The 13,442-nt window shown below is 41.8% G+C and overlaps 1 protein-coding gene across 6 annotated transcripts in view; it reads right to left on the bottom strand.

Moving 5' to 3' along the window:
• Positions 1 to 13,442, bottom strand: part of LOC124050385 (kelch-like protein 29) — a 191,324-nt gene that overhangs the window by 43,612 nt on the left and 134,270 nt on the right. For all 6 annotated transcript variants that reach the window (XM_046372859.1, XM_046372860.1, XM_046372856.1 and 3 more), the window contains one exon: positions 2,470 to 2,668. In XM_046372859.1, the coding sequence (XP_046228815.1) occupies positions 2,470 to 2,668 (199 nt within the window). The remainder of the gene's footprint in view (positions 1 to 2,469; positions 2,669 to 13,442) is intronic.

Genomic DNA, 13,442 nt, shown 5'->3' with positions numbered 1-13,442 from the left:
GCTATACCAACAGTCGGTTAATTTAGCTTAAACAAAGAACAGCAAAAAAATCTAGCCAAGCCAAAATGGCAAACTATTTACATCCTTATTAAACAAAGCTTGCTTATGTTGTGTGGTTATGTTACAACAAGATATCAGCGTATCATTGTGATTATTTTTAAAACTCCAAACACCGACACTGGTCTCAATAATCCAGTAGTGGTTGGTCCCTACAAATTAATGTTAAGGGACCACCTGCACTGTAAACATAACATCAAACGTCAAATTCACAGATCTGAGTGTAGAAATTAATTAACAACCTCTCTCAAAAGAGAAAACTAAATTTCTAGTTCAACTCAGATTTATCACTAGTAAAAACATGTGTCCACGCATGCACGCACGCACACACACACACACACACACACACACACACACATACACACACACAAGTAACATACCCACATATGCACACTACTCACAAGTTCACAGATTGACTACGCTCAGCAAGAAGTGCTTCACGGATGGCAGTTTTCCTTTCTTTTTCCGCTTGACAGACTTATCAACCAAGCTCAGGTGGTGCCCCATCTGCTTGCGCACATTTAAAACACACACACAGACACACACACACACACACACACTCACTTACTGCTTACACAAGTAGACACATGCTCAAGGAATAAACTCAATCAAATGTCTGCCCTTCAAATTTCATTTCTGATCCCCTGGCTCCTTCTCTTCCTCCCTCTCTCTGACCACATCCCGACCTCTCCTCCTGTTCTCCCATGCCTCTTCACTTTCTTGTCCTTTGTGTTCCACAATCCTACCAACAACCTCAAACTCTCCTTCCAGTCTTTTCTTTATCTTTGTTGCTGTCCTGCATGTACACGTGTTGGTCCCCACATATCCCCTGAAATCCCTGTGACCACGCACCCTGCTGTGCAGAGCCCACTCTGCCCAGTGTGGCAGATGGCTGAGCAACACATGCCCAGACTCAAACAATCATAACCACTGACACACACACTCTCCGACCTAAAAGAATATATACAACTACACAATATGTCGGCTATATTCATTTTTATCTGTACACTAAGTACATTGAATCAGGACAGCCAGCGCAAACAATAATACTGATAAAATGCTCAGTCTAGACAGTCAGTCATAATAAATACTTCAGCTTCAGATGAGTTCAAAACTTGATCGAGACAACTTGTGTATATTTCTCATTCACTGAGGCATCAGGGTATAATGCATCATGAATGTATTCATCCCAATAGCATTTATGCATTTATATAATTCTGTTGTACAGAACCACAAGCTGCTGTGAATCAATACGCACTTCAGCCTGCATAATGGGGCTGTAGGATACATAAGATATGCACATATCAAACACTAAAAATGGGGCTTAACAGAAAATGCTTCAAGAAACTGCTGAGAACAAAGAAACTATTGGATCGAGGATGAGTAATGGGATGATGCTGAGTGCATATAATGCCACAAATGACTTTTCTCAAGAGGCAAATGATTCTTTATAACGCCTCATGCGACTGCATTACAGGCAATTAAAGATGCAAAAATATTAACCTAACTCAATTCCCTCAATGTTTGTTTACTGGCAAATAAACACACTGGCTGGACAACAGTGTTGGCTAGTAAACTGATCTCTCCATAAAGTGCCATTTGTTAGGCAATTATCTTTATCCTACCAAGCAGAAAATAACTTGTGCCGAATGGTAAGGTGTGCTGGTGCGAAGCTCATAATACCATGCAGACACTATAATTAGGCAGCTCTTTACAGGAGAAACGAGTGGGGTCCTGGCCGACCTGAGAGAAAAATCCAGCAGCCAAAAGCAATTTGCAAACGCCTTCCAATTTCTGATGTAAACAAATACGGTCTTCAATGGCTTGGACAACAGCGGTGGTCAGACAGTAAATGGCTGACTGGTTTCTTAAAACAAGGACAGACCTGATTGCGCCTAGTTGGTATTAAAAAGTTGTTAGGAGATGTTTGTGTGCCGGGTTTGCTGTAAAAGAGCCTGCGTTCAGAAGAACACGACACCCTGGGAAGCCGTTACGGCCTGCCGTTTTCATGGTTTCATGGTAATCAGACTGGTGACTGTGGAAACAAAAACCTGTGCTGATGTTTGGAAAAACGACCCATTTCCCACATATACTTTAGAATTTATAGTAGCTTGGTGGAAAAAATCATGGAGCTCTATATCATCACTTTCTAGTTGTGGGCGAAAATCAGCACAATGTGTCAAGTCAAAGTCTCCTCGTGAGGACCTGACCTCTTCATCATCTTGTTAAAGTAAAATATGAATAGTGGTGAGTGTGTCTCTGTGTTTGTGTGTGATCCTGCCAATGTGTTCTGAGTCAAGTACACTAGTGGGTGGCAGATCATGTCACAGCCACCTTGTTCTCAGGTCATCCAGGCCAAAGATGATGCACATCCATTTATCTCAGCTCACGTGTACGAGTGTGTGCGTGTACCAGCAGAGAGGCGCGGTCGAGTCCTGGGCGTCTGCATCTCTTGGCGTGCGTGGGGCAGCATGTGATAGCGCTTGGCCTCATTGACCAGATCGCGGCACGCCTCTGATGACTTGATGAGCTCCTCGTTGTCAACCACGTTCAGCAGATAGGACGGGTGGATGAAGGGAAGACGCACCACTGCCAACAGCTCTGACAAATTCTGAGAAGAGGGATGGAAAGGAAAAAAAAAAAGAGAGATGAGGAAAGATTAGAGGTTGAAAGCTGCAATCAGCAAGCAATGCTTAAATAACATAACAGAAGCGAAAATAAAGAAACCAAGGCAAACACTAATGAAGCCGTGTTTGCAGACAATGAAACTACCAGAGCAGATCAAAGAGGATTTATATGAACTAAATTAAAAAAATAGCAGGCTAAAAACACTGGATCACTGTAAACACAGATACATCTCTCACAAAGAACCGTTGGATTAATTCCCAACCTCATTGCATCTGTTTTTTTTGCTGTATGAATACATTTTTAATAATACTGGAAAGAAGACAGGAAAAGCAGCTATCATGTTTGATAAAAGCTTGGGCTGTTAGAGTGAGGAAACCTGATGGTAGTGAGACCATTAGATCAGTTACTGTCAGTGTCAGGCTCTCAGAGCTTCAGTTTAACATCCCACATGTGCCAGTTTTCTATTTCTGTACTTGTGCAGGACAAAGTGCCCTGGCATGGATGAAAGACAAGAAATAATCTGTAAATCTCTGATAATTTTCCATAATATATGCACCATGATAGGCATATTCAGTCTTGTGATTTCCAAACATAACTAAAAACAAGTCATTAAATGTTATTCATCACTGAGCAGGAAACTACGAATAAAATTAAAGTTTAAAAGTAAAAGTTTTCAGTGAGATCCGTTCACCATCTCAATTTCATATGTGCATTTGGTTGCTCTGCGAGAGCTGAAACGAGCCAGCGGGGGGTATCTTAACGCTTCCATCTCCCGTTTCTGATTTTTCCGTCTCCGAATGAAAGCTAACCTTCTTCTGCAGCTAAATTAAGACTTAAGATTTTGGTTAATCATGACTCATTCAAGCCAAGAGAGGATTCAAAACAACATGCCACAGGACCTTAAGTTTTTAAAGTCCAACAAAAGACATTAAGACTGATTTTGCACAATTACAGCCTAATTAATTATAACTCACACCTTTTTCTTTAAGGGGTGTCTCGAGATGAGGACTGGAGAATGATGATTAGGCTTTTAAGAGATTTAATGTTGTGAAAGTGTCATTTCTTTTTGCGTGCATATTCATTCCGCTGCTGCATATATTTATGTGTGCTTATACTGTATAGGTGTTAAGACACAGGGGCAGGACAGACTGTAACCATGGCAACCTTGTCTATAGCGCTGGCTGCTGAATGTTTGAGTGTGTGTGTGTGTGTGTGTGTAAGTGTACAAGCGCTGGTCAGCACCCCCATGGGAGCCTCATCGATGTCAACAGTAAAAGCTTTAAACAAGCTCAGACAGAGCGACAGAGAGCTGGGTGGAGATTGACCCCACTGACCCTTCAGCTCAGAGCGACGTGACCGACTGGCACGGGGAGAGCGACCAAACAACAGACTCAGAGAAACATCATTCAGCAGAGAACAAATAATAAGCTGACACTCTGCCTAAGAATCTCCTTCTCCCACCTGAGGCCCTTTTAATCTGGCATGTGTCCCATTTGTTTTCTACCCATGTCCTGAGACCAGAGAGGAGGAAATAAGACAGCTGAGAAAGGGATAAAGTCGAGAAGGGGAGAGAATGGCATGAGAATGAGCAGACAGGACAGGAGAGAGAAAAAAAGTGAGGACCCAGGAGGAGGAAAGGTGGGACAACAGCGGGACAAGAAAAGAGAAAAGACAAGCAAATTAAAGTGAACTGAGGAAAACAAGAAGATGGGAGAGAGGATGTGACAATTCCATGGCAGTAGGAGAAATCTACTCATGACATTTCCTCTCTGTGAGCGCTCAGAGCGAAACACCATCCTGCAGATGGGACTGTCTGTTTCCCTCCTCCATGAACATACACAGCTTACCCAACAATTTATCAAACAAACAACTCAATACCCACATAAACATTGGCGATCGCTCCTAGCGCCTCAGCTTGAACACAGCGAGAAAGTAGTCAAGGCAAGCTACCTAGCATACTGAGATATTCTTCAGGGGAAAATCACTAGCTCAGAAGAAGCTACTACTTCCAATTAAAGTGCACCTATTGCCAGAGATTTGCCCCATAGTGAATGAGTCATGTCACACTCAAATGCAGGTGACTTAAGCTTCAGGCTTATTCCTCTGCTTTTCTCTTAAAAGCTTATTTCCCCCCGGTCTGCCACCGCCTCACCTACTTTGGTCTTATGACATTATTATCATTAATGCCAGTAATCGGACAAGGACATGTTTTAAAAACACATATTTGACAATAAATCCCTTTTAGACAAATATCCTTCAAATTAGTACAGTCTTGGGAAGAATTAAGTTTTGCTGTATTTAAAGATAGTTTTGGCTCATGAGATCCTACATGTACACCTGTGGTTCATCTGAAATGGCTTCACAACTGACCGTTCTGACCCTCTGAGCTAAATTAAAGCTGTATATGGGGCAGTTTGGGCCAGGTGGTGCCCTTAGTGGCACAGCAGATATAAATGTGCTAAAACGTCTGGGGGTGCATGTGGTAATCTTGCTCCCATTTGGAACAGCAGGTGGACAGGCCTGAATTTTGTCTTCTCCTGTGTGGAGTCTGCACATTGGTTGGGTTTCATCCAAATATTCTGATCTCCTCTACAGTCTAAAAACCTGTCCCCACAGGTGGGCTGGAGACTGTGCCCGAAACCGTGAACGCATCTGTGTGTATAACTATACAAGGAAGTCATGACCTGTCACAGGTGTTTGCATGCTTTGGGTGCAATGCATGCTGGGATGGGTATCAGTGACCTTGAATAGAATTAAGCAAGTATAGAAAATTGGATCAACTGAGTTTTCTTTACCTGTGGAAAAAGAGAAAATGAAGTAGAAAGAAAAACAAGCATCCTGCTGTACCATCTGCAAATCTTAGCTCCACACAAACCCACATCTGTTGTAGCTTCTTTTCCCTTGCCAAACATCTTTAAAATAGCAGTAAAACTACTTCAAAGACTGCATCTGGTCTCTGCAAAAAAGTAAGTACTGCTAGCACCCAAAACACACCCACATACAGTACACACGCAGAGAGCTGTGTATATGCGAATGTATGAAGAGGCAGATGGATGCGCCTATAATCAGGTTGGCGTATTCAGTCCGAAGCTCGATTTGACTACAAATCTTGTAGAAGAGATTAAGACAGTGTAAAATCACTGAGTCTGACCCCTGATTAAATAAACATCCATGGATTCAATTGTGTTGTAAAAACAGTGGGCTATCCCCAGAGTATATGGGTTCAGACGGACGTGTCTCCTGTGGCAGGGTAATGGCTGGCTGTTTTTCTTCTCTACCTCTGTCCTTCTGTTTTGGAAAAAAAGAGAAAGAATTACTCTCCATCTCTAATTCTAACTAACTCTCTGTCTCCCACTTCTTTTTCACTTTCTGTCTCTCTCTGCACCTCCGTTCCCGCTCCTCGCTCTTCCTCCCACACATGCATATATCGGCATGGAAATGAGGGAGAGTTACACTCTCGCTGCTAATATTCAAATCCAAAGTGTCAGACCCCACTAAAAAAAGGACTACTGCTTCATAGCAGTTTTTGAAAGTACTCAGACAGGAATTATTGCAGATACTATTAACTTGAGTTTCTTGTTTATCATTTGAAGTAAAGTGTTTTTCACACAAAAACAGTTTGATTTGACTATGGAGTCCTTGACCTCACTTGACTTTTTTTGTTATCTTGAGTGAATATTTCATGAGCTTATTTTCATTTTCTTCAGACTGTTGCATTTTGTGGTCACTGGCTTGTCAATGTTGAATGAACAGTTAGTGCCTGTTCAATGTACAAGTATAATATAAAACAACCTACTGTACAAATCAGCTTGACCAGTGGTGGGAGCACCTTGTCTGATCACACGCTTTTATGCAAATCAAACTCAAATATAGTTGTATGTATGTATGTATGTTGTGGGACTGAGAAGTTCATTAGCAGTTATTCATGTTTTCTTCTTTTTTTATCACTTGCCTAGTAATAAATGCAATTAAATCACTTATTTGGGTGAGGATAAATTCCATTATTGCTTTACTTAGTTTTTAGATTCCACAGTGTGCCTCTCTGCTACAAATGAGTTTATGGATAACAGGTAATGAGTATATGCATTAGACAACAAGTGAACTTGTTAGCCATGCTAGCTAAAAGGCTCCAGCAATAGCAATATCAATCTGTCAGCCACCACTTTGGTGCAGACTGCCACATAATTTCATATTAACATTCATGGTCCCCAGAGGATGAATCCTACAGACTTCAATGATCTCCTAACTTGTCTCCTCTCTAAACTACTAGATGAATTCCTGTGAAATTGTTATGCCTACTATGAGCATGTTAGTATGCCAAAGCCAACGTGCAGTTCAAAGCACTGTCTTTACTCCAGTAAGTACAGCCTTGTAGAGCTGCTGGTGTGTGTAAGTGTAAGTGACATCACAAGTCTGATGAAAAGAGAAGTAAATTATGATCTTGTGTTAAACTATGATTTAAAAAGAGATACCCTCCTTGACAAACTACCAACACAGCTACACCATGATGATCCTTTACTCCAGTCTCTCGGTTGAGACATTACGATGAAAATCAACAAGCAGCTCTAAATGATTTAGCCGTTCATTCACCCATCTTCTCCACCTGTCTGAACCTTCCTCTTTCTATCCCTCTGCCAAATTTCTTTGTACGGGAATGAAATCTCCTCTTTCTGTGGCAGATAAACTCATGGGATTACACTAATATTGCCATGTGTGCCTTCCTGGAGAACTGAGCCTTAATTCTTCAGCGTGGGAAATTAAATTACTGTGTTCTCGTGCTTCATGCATTCTATACCTGTCAAGATTTTTTTACATTTCTGAAATTAAGTTTAAGGCTAATTTTTCAGTGTCTCTCAATGTAATCCAACAGGTAAACAGAGGATTCAATATTTAAATAGATCCCTAACTGTAGATCAAAGCTAAGGCATGCAGGCTTTAAACCTTCCTCTCTGGAAGCATGGTGTGCAAAGAGTGCATGGGACATGAACTGTGCACTAAAAGGGTTAGGTTTTAGCCTTAAAGTGTGCATGCATGTGGCACAAAACAGGTAAATGAGAATTCTCATGACACTTAGATGTATGAGTGACGTGCTTGCACTCAGCAGATGAGAGCAGGCGGCGTGTATCCGCTTCCATTTCTCTCCATCTCCAACAACCTCTTGAGAAATCACTCTCTCATGCACAGGCAGGCTGAGTGAATGTGAGCACTGTCCCTGCAGACGAATGGTGTGACCTGTCATTTTCATCTTCTCGCCTACTCAAGCAAGCAATCCTTGTATGCTTTTAAACAGAGATGACATCTAATGAATGCAAATCATTGTAGCTACTGTGCCAACTGAAAGATATCAAGTCTACTGTGAAGTTAAAGAAAAAAATGGCATGATCTTTTGTTACATTCTTACTGACAAGTTCAGTGTTTTTTAACACGTGGAACATATGGAAAGTATTCACGGAGGTCTGAAGACATATGGAGATGCTACTTTTAGCTTATCTTCTCACACACACACACACACATCTTCTTCCATTTTCCTTTGACAATGATCATTGATGAGAAGCCCATATCCTCATCCACTTCTGCTATGATATGCAGCCTAGATAAGACCTAGTGATTTCACCACGCACCAACCCTGGTCAACACTGCCAGTGCTAGCTAAACTTGTAAGGGAAATGCTGGCACAGCTAAGCTTCAAAAAACATTTTTTTTTCTTCCTCATTTTCTGTCTCTCTCACACGCACACACACACATATTCAGGCAGGTGGACAGAGAAGGTGAATGGGCTGAGCCTGGTGAAAGGCAGGGATAATGTGTCTAACAGGGAGCCTCTCAGATCTGTCAGAGGCAACAGAGAAGCAGCCGAGAAGCCGGCATCCGCTAACACAGATGACAAATGTCCACTGAGCATTTCCCATTCCACTACTGTCAGCCAAGACTAACGCCTCTTACTGCGTGTGTGTGTGTATGTGTGTGTGAAATGATTCAGTGCCATGGTGGCATCAAATAAATGACACATGAACGGTCATATCTATTTGCTTTGCTCTGAGCAGATAGAAGTGTGCGTCTGCTTTAGTGTGAAAAATGGACAACTCAATGCTTAAAACGCAGCTCTGTATGAAAAACAAGAACAACAATAAAACAGACCACACGCTCACTCACTGACTCACGAGTGTGTGTTCAGTAGAGCGCGTGCCCATGTTTAGCCTCACAGCGTTAACAAACCCACTCAGCTGAAATGACCACAGCTCAGCGTCCTTTTGAGTGTGTGCAGGTTTATGTGTGATAACACATGCGTGTGCATTTTCTTCTGGTAACACATAATGGATGAGTAAAATATGCTCCTGCAAATGGCACTTCACTTGGGTTCAACAGATGCTTTTGCCGAGCGTGTTTGTGTGTTTTCGGCTACTGCATGACTATGTGTACGGGATGGATGGGGGATGGAGAGAGATGTAGCGGACGACAGACGCTGACTGCTGCCCTGAGCAACGTCTGACAGGTGCAATGTGTTCTCCTCTGAGGCCTATTTCAGCATGACTTCATTCAAAACAAGAAAAAAAAAGGTTCCTTCCACTCATTAAACTGAAAACATATTCATCTGAATGACTGCTTGGCCTATATTAACATCTAACTTTTAGCTCACTTTTAGGCTCAAATCACTGAATTATCTTTGACATCGGATGGTATCTAGCAACTTCCATCTTTCCTACATGATATACTGCAGTGGATTTTTATTATTCCTTGTGAATCTTGTGAAGACCTTTGAGTAGATAGTGTAATTTATTTGTTCTGTGTTTATGAGAGAGCCCAATGTAAGTCAGACACCTTTGAGTTGCTATGGATATGCATGACTATGGTTGAGTGACTGCGGTTCAAATAGCTGCACACTTCAGGATTAAGCGGGCTACTACGACGGACACAGATGACAATGACGGTGCTGAGTCCAGTGGCCTGCATCAGATTTCATCCACTCTCCAATATTTTTAGATTTGAGCTCAGGACTGGGTTATGAACAGTGACATCCTGTGCATTTTGCATAAATCCCCATGTGTGTATGTACTCTTTGCCTCCAACTCATGCGAACTGAAAGCAAAAAGAAGAACAGGAAACAGAGGCAGAGAAACATAAGAAAAATCAGAGATTGCCCACTGCATCAATCTCCATTGCCTGGGTGCGTCTCCTCGAGGAGTGTGTATTTGTCACAGATCATGCTGACGATGGCCTACACATTCATTTCGGCTCACTCTACAGCAGCTTCCTCTTCAAGGATGACTTCTGATGTAAAGCTCAAAAAAAAAAAACACAATGGACCTTTCTTAAGGGGTGTACAATGATGAAAAGTTCCCTTTATGAACACTAAGCTTAAAAAGAGAATCACTAAATTAAATGTGACACTTGTGGTGAAAGGGTCACTTGTAGTTTTGAAGGTAAATGAATCGTAAAATGGTGAGGAAAACTAGTTTATACCCCTAGACAGCCTCAAAGCATTTTTGTCCTTTGATAATTTTATACTCTGACTACATAATGATAGCATCATTTGTTCTAGGAAATGGATTTTTTTGTCTTCTTAATGAGTGCTGGAGGCAAAAAAAAAAAAAAAAAAATCACCTCATTACATTATCAGAGTCAATTGTATAAAGTCCCTAACTAGTAACTTATAAGTAAATGAAGTAATACCCTAAACTATATTAATTTGGTTTGCGAACTGCGAATGTCAGGGCAGGCCACTGTTGTTTCTGATGAGTGGACAGCAGGTCACTGCTAATGGCAAGGTTGGCCTTTTTATCATGAAAATACACCATTAACTGTCCTTTTTAGCTGTTACATTAAATGGCCACTTTCCAAAGAGCCAATTAATCAGCCTCTTTTGTCAGGTTGAGTCACCTGGCAAGATAGGACCCTTTATAGAAAATGTTGAAGTGAGGCATAATGGAGGTCCTATTCAGGGATTTGGCAGAGACTGGCCTCTTATAATTGGAGACGTGTGTCTGTGGTTGCTCCACAAAAGGCCGCTGGCTGATAGGAAGGACAGGGCTCTCTGTCAGCAGCTTCAGAGAGAAAACATGACGCATGACACTGTTTTTCCAGTGTCTTGTTTATGTAACTTATGGAAGCAGTGTCTTCCAGACCGAATGCGGAGGAGGATTTCGTCCTCAGATGCACTGTTTTACAATCATTGAAGGATAAATGTTTAAAGATATAAGTACATAATGGTCAATAATTCATTCCTCGTTGCCTCACTGTTTAAATTGACTATTTTCATGATGAAATGATCGGTTGATTAGCTTTCTGATTAATTAGTTAGCCAAACAACAATAGCGAAAAATGCCCCCCACCAATTACCAGAATACAAAACAACATACTAATAAATGACTAGTTTGACATTTTGGCAAATGTCCTATTCGCTTTACTGTTGAGAGATAGATTTCCCATTCTCATATATATCTCTTAAATATGAAACTAAATCTTGGAGATAGCTTGCTTAGCATAAAGATGGGACACAGCGTCACCTCACAAACAGATGTGACAGTAGTGTCATCCTTCCTGTCTTAGGAAGAAAGCAAATAACTGTATTTCCAAAAATGTCAGATTGTCCCTTTAGAGATTACTCATTATCAGAATGCCGTTTTACTACCTTTTCAGTAATAAGTTCTTCCAGATGTGCTTCTGTTGCTCTCTCTTTTGCAACTCTCTTTTTCACTAAAATATACAACTAGACACATACTGACGCTTGCAGGGCGGAACACCTTCAATGACACTCAATCAAAGAAAACTGAGACGGCTCTCTTCTTTCATTCAGTGGCTTTGTGTCTCATAGCAAACTATTATTAACGCTCAAATGCTCTTCCTCTGTCTCTAAGCGATGTCCAGGCCCAGTTTCCTGGTGCCGTCGGATGTTAGTGACAGCGTAGCGCAGAGAGAAAATTGCATATTATTTACCCAGCGCCTTCAATATGCCACTTTTCCACTCTATAGCCTGCAGCCTACAACCCACAGCACATGCACAGACGCACGGGCTCACAAAGACACACATACATGGGTGCTCAGATGAATGCAAACGCACACAAACTTAGCTCGAGGCTTAAAGCTTTTCCTTCCCCTTGTCTGTGTTTTTCAGCAGTGCTGTGACACTCTGCGCTGACATGTCATTAAAAAGTGTCACTGGTTCTGGGGGAGTGATTTCAACTGCCCTCTGCCTCCAAACAGGCAGAAGTGATGGAGGCAAAGAAGGGTGGGGAGTGGTGAGCTGGTGCTGGACCACATGTGTAAACTGAGCCCTCAGGGTCACATCACCTTCTCCTGTGGCATGATGCAAGCAGGTCATCGTTTCTCTCTCTCTCTGCTCTGTTGTCCTGTTGTCCTGTCCTCTCCGCAGGCACCAGGCAGCCTTGGTTGTTTGTTTTGGTCACACATCGGTAGGAGATTTGAGCTTGACCGAGAGCTCAATCGGATCTCTGCTGCCTGGATGTCATGCCCATGTGCAGAGGCACAAACCATCGGATATCAGATTAAATTTCTCACCATATTTTCCTCTTTTCTCAATCACTGCACGCCCTGTTTCTGTCTTTCAGTCTTGCTCTGTTACTTTCTCTCTCTCTTCCCCCACTCCCTCTCTTCGTAGACAGGGTGACCCGGGTGTCTCATCTCAGGAACCAGCGCGGTGGGTTGTTCAGACAACCGGGAAAATGTTCCATTTCTTTTTTTTCCCCTTCTACTTCGTCTGAGTAACTCACCTCTGCACCTCTCCATTAGAGTGTGAGATTGCAGGAGTCCACCAGACTGAGCTGGCTGGAGGTTTTCGATGCAGATGACAGGGATCGCTTGTTCTCCTAAAAACTGTGCCTCAGCCGTGTCGTGGCTCCTTGTGAATTTGCAGATCCAGAGTCAAATTTCAGGGGATTTTTCAGTAGAGGTGTTTCATACCCATATCATCAAAACTTCCATCCTATTTTTTTCTTATTGCAATCTTAGCACATGTAGGAACAACTAACAAGCATCTGCTTTCCATGGTAAGTCTCTATGCTCTGTGCTGCACTAAATACTCTAAAATCCTCCACTACAGATCACTCAGTAGGTCTGATGGATTTCACTATAATCCCAGAGTGTCACATACCAAAGGATAAATGTTAAATGTTTAATCCAAAAGGTGAAAAATTCAAATATTGACGTATGCATCTCATAAAAGTGGGTGCCAATAAAGTAACATTGATTACAGAGGTCTGTACTGAATGTGATCCAGCTGATATAAGGCAGTTCCCCCTCTTGCTGGTTGATGAGAAGACATTACTTTGAATGAATGACTCTTCAACTGATGGACTGGTGTAATTTATCTGATAATAATCTCACCTCCATTTTTAAACAGCCATAAAATATTTTAAAATCATCAGCTTTAAATTCATGCTTTTGTGACTGAAACCATAAAAATGTGACCTGAGGTTTTCACCCGGCAGATGAATATCCATCTACAGTGCAGTCCATTTACCTTTTCTTGAGTGTAAGCTGATCCTCTGACCTTGAGGCTTATCGATTCTGCATTTGTTCAAATTTGACCTGCTGTATCTCACTGTCAATACCTATCTAGGGTAGGAAAACCTTTGATTACGATTAACAGCCTATAGGACTAAATCAAACAGCTGTTATGCGTACAGAGGAAGGACGGTGGCTGTCTGTGTATTTGTTGGTTTTTCCACGCAGTACAGTGTCTCGCAAACAAATGAAGTGTAACTAAGAATAGAGCGCATTCTGAGGGCAAAGCACCCATG

Source organism: Scatophagus argus, chromosome 19, assembly GCF_020382885.2.
Source record: "Scatophagus argus isolate fScaArg1 chromosome 19, fScaArg1.pri, whole genome shotgun sequence".
In the NCBI taxonomy this organism is placed as follows: Eukaryota; Metazoa; Chordata; class Actinopteri; family Scatophagidae; genus Scatophagus; species Scatophagus argus.
This window is presented reverse-complemented; position numbering and strand designations above follow the sequence as displayed.